Raw genomic sequence first — 9,738 nt, forward strand, 5'->3', positions numbered from 1 at the left:
CAGATCACTGGCAATCACAGCCACCACACCCCCTCCATTCATGTCTATGGGAGGAGGCGTGACGGCTGTGTACTAGGGGCCGGCTACTCCTAGATCAGACATCCCTGATTCTTTGTAGAGGAGATAACATGTCTGGGGGCAGAGTACCCCTTTAACCCCTTAAGGACTCAGCCCATTTGGGCATTAAGGACTCAGACAATTTTATTTTTACGTTTTCGTTTTTTCCTCCTCGCATTCAAAAAATCATAACTCTTTTATATTTTCATCCAAAGACTAGTATGAGGCTTGTTTTTTGCGCGACCAGTTTTCTGTTGTAATGCCCTCAATCACTTTACCAAAAAATGTATGGCGCAACCAAAAAAATACTATTACTGTGGATAAACAAAAAAGAAAACCAAAATTTTGCTAATTTTGAAAGGTTTCGTTTTCACGCTGTACAATTTACGGTAAAAATTACATGTGTTCTTTATTCTTTGGGTCAATTTGATTAAAATGATACCCATGATCACATAGTTTTCTATTACTGTTGCGCTTAAAAAAAAATCGCAAACTTTTTAACCAAATTAGTACGTTTAAAATCCCCCTATTTTGAAGACCTATAACTTTTTCATTTTTCCGTATAAGCGTTGATATGAGGGCTCATTTTTTGTGCCGTGATGTGTAATTTTTAATGATAACATATTTGCTTATATAAAACTTTTAATCCATTTATTATTTTTTTGGAATAAAATGTTTTAAAAAAGCAGCTATTTTGGACAGCTTTTTTTTTTACATTCACGCCGTTCACCATATGGTATCATTAACATTTAATTTTAATAGTTCAGGTATTTGCGCACACGGTGATACCAAATATGTATATAAAAAATTTTTTTAACATTTTTTGGGGGTGAAATAGGGAAAATGGGACAATTTACGTTTTTATTGGGGAGGGGGATTTTCACATTTTTTTTACTTTATTTTGTTACTTTTTTTACTTTTATTTTTACACTTTAATAGTCCCCATAGGGGACTATTTATAGCATTCATTTTATTGCTAATACTGTTCAGTGCTATGTATAGGACATAGCACTGATCAGTGTTATCGGTCATCTTCCGCTCTGGTCTGCGGGAAGGCAGATCCGAGCAGAAGACGCCGGGAGACGGCCGGAGCAAGGTGAGGGGACCTCTGTCTGCCGTGCTGGATGATCGGATCGCCGCGGCATTGCTGCAGGCGATCCGATCATCCATATTAGTGACCGCCATGATACAGATGCTGTGATCTGTATTGATCATGGCATCTGAGGGTTTAATGGCGGACATCCGCAGGATCGCTGATGTCCACCATTACCGGCCGGTCCCTGGCTGCGATCAGCAATCAGGACCTGCCGTGCATAATCCGGGCATCGCTCCGATGCTCGCGGTTATGCTTAGGACGTAAATGTACGTCCTGCTTCCTTAAGGGATTAAGCTAATTTCTTCCTATTTAATATCCAATGAAGGGATAGCCAATGTCACTGTATACATCTACCACAGTAGTGCACCTAAATTCCTGTATTGTATTGTTCTAATTTGTTACACATCCACACCGTCTATCTGGTGTAGGATTCTATTGTGGCACTTGTAGTCCGCTGCAGGCATCCTCCATTGAATGCATTTTTATGCTGGGGATCGCCCCTAGCAACGGACTACAAGGGCAGGATCTGCTCCCCCAGTATAAATGCACATCCACATTTGGGGTTGAGCACCTCCAGCCATTTGAGACCACGTTTTTTGCTGTTATTTCATATCCAATTCCCTCCATTTTATGTGTAGTCAGTGAACATGAAATTGGGGGGAGATGGATATATAAAATAGGGGGATTGGAATTTCACCATTTGTTTATAATATCGAAATCACAATATAGCGGTCCCTAAACATACGATGGTAATTCATTCCAAACGAACCATCGTTTGTCGAATCCATCGTATGTTGAGGGATTCGTGCAATGTAAAATGTGCATTTAATACTCACCTGTCCCCGCCGCTCCGGACCGTGTCCTCACCACTTCCGATGCTGTCCCAGGGGCTCCCGATGCTGTCCCGCTGCTCCGGCATCTTCTTCGGGATCCTCTGGCTTCTTCCGCATCTTCTCCGGTGTCCGGGCCTCGCTTTCTGGTGACGTTAATACGTTGCTGCGCCGGGAAGGCGTGCGTAGCGACGTAATAACGATGCCGGAAAGCGAGGCCCGGATGCTGGAGAAGATGCAGAAGACGCCGGAGGATCGCGAAGTGGACCCGGAGCAGCGGGGATAGGTAAGTGAACCTGTCCGGTGTCACGATTCGGCTAGCTGGTTGTGGATCCACTGTGTCAGCGAGGGATTGGCGTGGACCGTGCCGGGGGACCGGTTCTAAGAGGCTACTGGTGTTCACCAGAGCCCGCCGCAAAGCGGGATGGTCTTGCTGCAGCGGTAGCAACCAGGTCATATCCACTAGCAACGGCTCAACCTCGCTGACTGCTGAGAAGGACAGAAGGACTAGGCAGAGGCAAGGTCAGCTGTAGCAGAAGGTCGGGGCAGGCAAGAAGGTTCGTAGTCAATAAGGATAGCAGGAGATCTGGTAACACAGGCTTTGGACAACACTAAACGCTTTCACTGGCACAAGGCAACAAGATCCTGCAAGGGAGTGCAGGGGAAGTGAGGTATTATAGCCAGGGAGCAGATGGAAGCTAATTAGGCTAATTGGGCCAGGCACCAATCATTGGTGCACTGGCCCTTTAAGTCTCAGAGAGCTGGCGCGCGCGCGCCCTAGAGAGCGGAGCCGCGTGCGCCAGCACATGACAGCCGGGGACCGGGACGGGTAAGTGACTTGGGATGCGATTCGCGAGCGGGCGCGTCCCGCTATGCGAATCGCATCCCCGCCGGCAATGTCAGTGCAGCGCTCCCGGTCAGCGGATCTGACCGGGGCGCTGCAGGGAGAGAGACGCCGTGAGCGCTCCGGGGAGGAGCAGGGACCCGGAGCGCTCGGCGTGACATCCGGTATGCTTAAACTGCTATCCGACAGCAGCTTAAGCATTTTGCGCTGTTGGATAGCAGTTAATGTAATGGCCCCGACATATAAAAGCATCGTATATCGATGCTGACATCGACATGCGATGGCCTCTGAGAGGCCATCGTATGTCGATTTGATCATATGTCGGGGCCATCGCATGTCGGGGGGGTTACTGTATTTACCTCCATAAACACAATCACACATATCGTGCAGCCATAATACAAACACATACACATATGTATATACACAAACACATACACACATATACACAAACACATACACACATATACATACACACACATATAGACACATATACTCACACATATACACACAAACACACACACACTCATATATATCCCTCTTGTTATTAATAGTCTCTATTTTATGTCTTGGGAGGAGATTTACATTTTTCTATTTGGGGTTTGGACACAGTTGGGTAGGTAGAGAATATTTTTTAAGGGGTAAAGTGGAACATAGAACAAATGGAACAATTTTTTTCTTCATTTTTTTATTTTATTAAGTAAACGAGATAAAGGTAGGCAATGACTTTTCCTCAGTCTGAAGTGCGGTCCTCATCGGCAGGAAGCAGTGAGGAGGAGGAGGATGACGGAGGTTCTGATTCCATCTCTGCTTCTTTTTCGTCCCTCTCTATAAATAGGGCCGTGGCCATGAAGAAGGCCCCTCCGATGACTGCCATGATGGTGCAGGTCATGAGGGCATACTCCAGGCTGCGGTATTTCAGAAGAGGGGATTTGGCATATCCTCGTTCGTAGGTGTCAGATATCAGGCCGATGAGGTACGGGCTGCCAGCGTCACCTAGAAGGTGATAGATTGTCATCTGCACAGCCAGGGCTGAAGATCTCCTCCACGGAGTTACTACTTTTAGTATAATGTCAGATATGAGGGTGAAATTTACTGACAGGAGCGTCTCTCCGATGAAGATGAAGATGTTGGTGGCAACGAGGCTGATGTTGCCGAAAGTCAAGGCCAACAGAAGAAAAGGGGCGGAGAGCATCATCGCGCATCCACACACAAGCGGGTCTGCCCGTGGGTTGGATTTGCGATATCTTTTACTTATCTCCGACCCTGCTACAACTCCCAGAATGCCGGAGACGACTGTAACCACACCAAATATTAGGATGTCGTGATAGTCACACGATTTAGCACGGCAAGGGTCCTTCTCTTGTAGGAGTGCTCGTGCGTGGGTCAGGTATGATGGACCCCATACACCTATTGCTCCCACTATGAAGGATACAGCTGTCGATCCCAGGGTGGTTAACATGAAGCTTCGATTTTTAAATAGTTTTTTCAGATCTGTCGCCCATTTGGAAAACTTCTGGGATTTGTTGTTCTTCTTCCCGTTTGTAGTCGCTCTTGGAAGCTCCTTTGTGACCAAAATCATCAAAGCCACAGCTATGAGGCCCAGGCCAGGGGTGACCCGAAACGCCCAGTGCCAATCGCCCCTTGCTGCATCAGTCACTTTGGGCCCGATGATGTATCCTAGTCCGCAGCCTACAGGTATGACGGAGTAAAACACGTTCAGCATGCGGGTCCGCTGGTCACTTGTAAAAAGGTCTGCAATGATGGAGGGGGCGATGGTGCAGAAAGTCGCCTCTCCGGCTCCAACCAGTCCACTCGTCAGCAGGAATAGCAGGAAATACCCGTCGGGGATGAATGACAGGGTAAGTGTCATGCTCAGCCAAATGATGACTCCTGCGCAAGCAGTATATTTCTTATTACAGTGGTCGCCCAAATATCCGGCAATTGGTGCGACCAGCACGTAGCTTCCAATGAACAATGTATTCAATAAGCCGGACAGACTAGCATTGGTGTCATATGCTTTCTGTATATAAGGCAGCACCCCCGCCACGCTGGAGCGATTTGCATAGATGAGCAAATTAACAAAGGCGAGGATCACTACGGTGATGATGGAACGTGCGGTGGACATCACGCTTAGAGATGGCAGGTTCTGCCTCTCAGGGATATCGCCCTTTTCTACATCCATATCACTATGGTCCTCCATTGCTTCTTCCTCCTCCTTCAGCAATGGGTCTTGTGGAGAGGCCATGGTCACAGGTCAGAGCCTGAAAACTCTAGAGAGAGAGAGAGAGATAAGTGAACACATTAGACAACATGTCATCATTTCTGTCATTATACAATAGATCCTTCATACAGAGCAGAAATGTCCAGCACAGAACCACAAGATAACACTAAGACCATCGCAGTCTCAGAAGAAGACGCTTCTCTATAAGTGTTTTATATGGAGACGTCTTCCCTGAGGTTACCAATGTCTGATAACCCTGAACCTGTCCGGTCCTAGTAATATCTGATAACCCTGAACCTGTCCGCTCCTAGTAATATCTGATAACCCTGAACCTGTCCGGTCCTAGTAATATCTGATAACCCTGAACCTGTCCGGTCCCAGTAATATCTGATAACCCTGAACATGTCCGGTCCCAGTAATATCTGATAACCCTGAACCTGTCCGGTCCTAGTAATATCTGATAACCCTGAACCTGTCCGGTTGTTACGCCTAGCGCTCCGGGTCCCCGCTCCTCCCCGGAGCGCTCACGGCGTCTTTCTCCCTGCAGCGCCCCGGTCAGTTCCGCTGACCGGGAGCGCTGCACTGTCATGGCCGTCGGGGATGCGATTCGCACAGCGGGACGCGCCCGCTCGCGAATCGCATCCCAGGTCACTTACCCGTCCCGGTCCCCTGCTGTCATGTGCTGGCGCGCGCGGCTCCGCTCTCTAGGGCGCGCGCGCGCCAGCTCTCTGAGACTTAAAGGGCCAGTGCACCAATGATTGGTGCCTGGCCCAATTAGCTTAATTGGCTTCCATCTGCTCCCTGCCTTTATCTGACCTCCTCCCATGCACTCCCTTGCCGGATCTTGTTGCCTTGTGCCAGTGAAAGCGTTTAGTGTGTCCAAAGCCTGTGTACCTGAACTTCTGCTACCCATCCTGACTACGAACCTTGCCGCCTGCCCCCGACCTTCTGCTACGTCTGACCTTGCCTCTGCCTAGTCCTTCTGTCCCACGCCTTCTCAGCAGTCAGCGAGGTAGAGCCGTTGCTAGTGGATACGACCTGGTTGCTACTGCCGCAGCAAGACCATCCCGCTTTGCGGCGGGCTCTGGTGAAAACCAGTAGCCTCTTAGAACCGGTCCACTAGCACGGTCCACGCCAATCCCTCGCTGACACAGAGGATCCACTACCTGGAAGCCGAATCGTGACAGTAGATCCGGCCATGGATCCCGCTGAGGTGCCGCTGCCAAGTCTCGCTGATCTTCCCACGGTGGTTGCTCAGCAATCGCAGCAGATTGCCCAACAAGGACAGCAGCTGTCGCAGTTGACCGCCATGTTACAGCAACTTCTGCCTCTGCTACAGCAGCAACCATCTCCTCCGCCAGCTCCTGCACCTCCTCCGCAGCGAGTGGCCGCTCCTAACCTCCGCTTGTCCCTGCCGGACAAATTTGATGGGGACTCTAAACTCTGCCGTGGATTTTTGTCTCAGTGTTCCCTGCATATGGAGATGTTGTCGGACTTGTTACCTTCAGAACGGTCTAAGGTGGCGTTCGTAGTAAGCCTTCTTTCAGGAAAGGCCTTGTCTTGGGCCACACCGCTCTGGGACCGCAATGATCCTGCCACAGCCACAGTCCAGGCCTTCTTCGCTGAACTCCGGAGTGTCTTCGAGGAGCCAGCCCGAGCTTCTTCTGCCGAGACTGCCCTGTTGAACCTGGTCCAGGGTAATTCTTCCGTTGGCGAGTACGCCATACAATTCCGTACTTTTGCTTCTGAACTATCCTGGAATAATGAGGCTCTCTGCGCGACCTTTAAAAAAGGCCTATCCAGTCTCATCAAGGATGTGCTGGCCGCACGAGAGATTCCTGCCAACCTCCAAGAACTCATCCATTTGGCTACCCGCATTGACATGCGTTTTTCTGAGCGACACCAAGAGCTCCGCCAGGAAAAAGACTTAGATCTCTGGGCACCTCTCCCACAGCATCCTTTGCAGTCTTCGCCTGGGCCTCCCGCCGAGGAGGCCATGCAAGTGGATCGGTCTCGCCTGACCCAGGAAGAGAGGAATCGCCGTAGAGAAGAAAATCTCTGTCTTTACTGTGCCAGTACCGAGCATTTCTTGGTGGATTGCCCTATCCGTCCTCCACGCCTGGGAAACGCACGCACGCACCCAGCTCACGTGGGTGTGGCGTCTCTTGGTTCCAAGTCTGCTCCTCCACGTCTCACGGTACCCGTGCGGATTTCTTCTTCAGCCAACTCCTCCCTCTCAGCCGTGGCCTGCTTGGACTCCGGTGCCTCTGGAAATTTTATTTTGGAGTCGTTTGTTAATAAATTCAGCATCCCGGTGACCCGTCTCGTCAAGCCGCTCTACATTTCCGCGGTCAACGGAGCCAGATTGGACTGCACCGTGCGTTACCGCACAGAGCCCCTCCTCATGTCTATTGGACCCCACCTTGAGAGGATTGAGTTCTTCATTCTCCCCAACTGTACCTCTGAGGTCCTCCTCGGTCTGCCTTGGCTCCGGCTTCATTCCCCCACCATTGATTGGACCACCGGGGAGATCAGGAACTGGGACTCTGCCTGCCATAGGAAGTGCCTCTCCCCCCCTCCCAGTCCCGTCAGGCAAGCCTCTGTGCCTCCCCATGGCCCCCGTCCTGGTGTCACACTGCCCCGTGCCAGGCCTCGCCCTCTGCCCTCCCTCCCCATTCCCACTCCTGCTGTACTGCCTGCCGTTGAGGAAACCCTCCATTCTTTCCCGGTGTCCTCATCCCAGGGGAGGCAGTTACCGGACAAAGAGAAGGGGAGACCTAAGGGGGGGGGGTACTGTTACGCCTAGCGCTCCGGGTCCCCGCTCCTCCCCGGAGCGCTCACGGCGTCTTTCTCCCTGCAGTGCCCCGGTCAGTCCCGCTGACCGGGAGCGCTGCACTGTCATGGCCGTTGGGGATGCGATTCGCACAGCGGGACGCGCCCGCTCGCGAATCGCATCCCAGGTCACTTACCCGTCCCGGTCCCCTGCTGTCATGTGCTGGCGCGCGCGGCTCCGCTCTCTAGGGCGCGCGCGCGCCAGCTCTCTGAGACTTAAAGGGCCAGTGCACCAATGATTGGTGCCTGGCCCAATTAGCTTAATTGGCTTCCATCTGCTCCCTGCCTTTATCTGACCTCCTCCCATGCACTCCCTTGCCGGATCTTGTTGCCTTGTGCCAGTGAAAGCGTTTAGTGTGTCCAAAGCCTGTGTACCTGAACTTCTGCTACCCATCCTGACTACGAACCTTCTTGCCTGCCCCCGACCTTCTGCTACGTCTGACCTTGCCTCTGCCTAGTCCTTCTGTCCCACGCCTTCTCAGCAGTCAGCGAGGTAGAGCCGTTGCTAGTGGATACGACCTGGTTGCTACTGCCGCAGCAAGACCATCCCGCTTTGCGGCGGGCTCTGGTGAAAACCAGTAGCCTCTTAGAACCGGTCCACTAGCACGGTCCACGCCAATCCCTCGCTGACACAGAGGATCCACTACCTGGAAGCCGAATCGTGACACCGGTCCTAGTAATATTTGATAACCCTGAACCTGTCCGGTCCTAGTAATATCTGATAACCCTGAACCTGTCCGGTCCTAGTAATGGCGGATTATAAGGGCTTGGCTGTATGATTACTAGGCCTTGGGAAGTTCGTACTGTAGATACAATTGGGCTATCCTGCTATATACATTTACTATTAATGAACCTGCCCAACCTCATTGGGATCTATTCGTACCCTATATGACTTTTTGCCAATAGTTGATTTAAAAAAATGTTTCCCTTTCGGAGTACCCGGAGTATTTCTATTGTTAGTATACACAGAATACTATTATATACTATTATATTTCTGCCCTAATCTTTCTGTCATTCTTTTACTACACCACCAAATCTTTCTCATAGACTTATATCTTTTAGAACTTCATGAATTAGGACTCATTTTCTTGGGGGCTTTTTTGGGCATAATTGCATTTTAGCAAGAAAAAGCTCTGGTCATGATACTATCTGTGCATTTTATTATGTTTAATGCCTAAGCCAAGTATTGTCACAATGCTATGAGAAATATAACTTTTGTTATTTCATTTTTGTTATAAAAAAAAAAAAGCAACAAAAAAATAAATAAAGTAAAACCTGACAAACAAAATGCCCTGTGTATGTATGAATAGAAGAGGCTGAGACTTACCTTGTGGTTCTCTCTTCAGACAAGGAACGGTCAAAATCTTGAATTCTCTATCGCAAATAGAAACTCTCTAACAAACACTTTACACCACAGGTTGTGAATGCAAAACACACTGAAGAGACTGCAGCCGGCGCGCACCTCCTTGTACAGCTTATGGTGACATCATCACAAGCATGTGTGACATCACAGGGTTCTAAACCATCTTCAGGTATGTGTATATCTGTATAGTAAATGTGAGTAGCCATATTAGTCCAGTGATGCAGATTGTAATACCTTTTTTATTGGACTAACAGAATTTTGTAGAGACAAGCTTTTGGGATTCCTCCCTGACAATTTATTAAGTCCTTTGATCATTAGTCCTTGACTATTGGACTTGATAAAGGGAGAAATCCTGAAAGCTTGTCTCTACAAAATTCTGTTAGTCCAATAAAACAGTAATTTGAAGATACTGCAACATTTTTTGATTTGTATATATATATATATATATATATATATATATATATATATTTATATTAATATACACCTAGAAATACA

General features: G+C 49.1%; 1 protein-coding gene across 1 annotated transcript; it reads right to left on the reverse strand.

Annotated features, from left to right (window-relative positions):
- Nucleotides 1–3,544: 3,544 nt before the first annotated feature.
- Nucleotides 3,545–9,339, reverse strand: LOC130304568 (protein spinster homolog 1-like). The gene is made up of 2 exons (XM_056551943.1): nucleotides 9,208–9,339; nucleotides 3,545–5,097 (listed from the first exon to the last, which is right to left on the reverse strand). Exon 2 carries the CDS (start codon nucleotides 5,070–5,072, stop codon nucleotides 3,558–3,560), a length of 1,515 nt encoding a protein of 504 aa, XP_056407918.1. The 5' UTR covers nucleotides 5,073–5,097; nucleotides 9,208–9,339; the 3' UTR covers nucleotides 3,545–3,557.
- Between the last annotated feature and the right edge of the window lie 399 nt (nucleotides 9,340–9,738).

Source organism: Hyla sarda, chromosome 1, assembly GCF_029499605.1.
Source record: "Hyla sarda isolate aHylSar1 chromosome 1, aHylSar1.hap1, whole genome shotgun sequence".
Lineage (NCBI taxonomy): Eukaryota > Metazoa > Chordata > Amphibia > Anura > Hylidae > Hyla > Hyla sarda.

Excerpts from the sequence above, each read along its gene's own strand:
- LOC130304568 (XM_056551943.1), bottom strand. The coding sequence starts at position 5,072 with ATGGCCTCTCCACAAGACCCATTGCTGAAGGAGGAGGAAGAAGCAATG.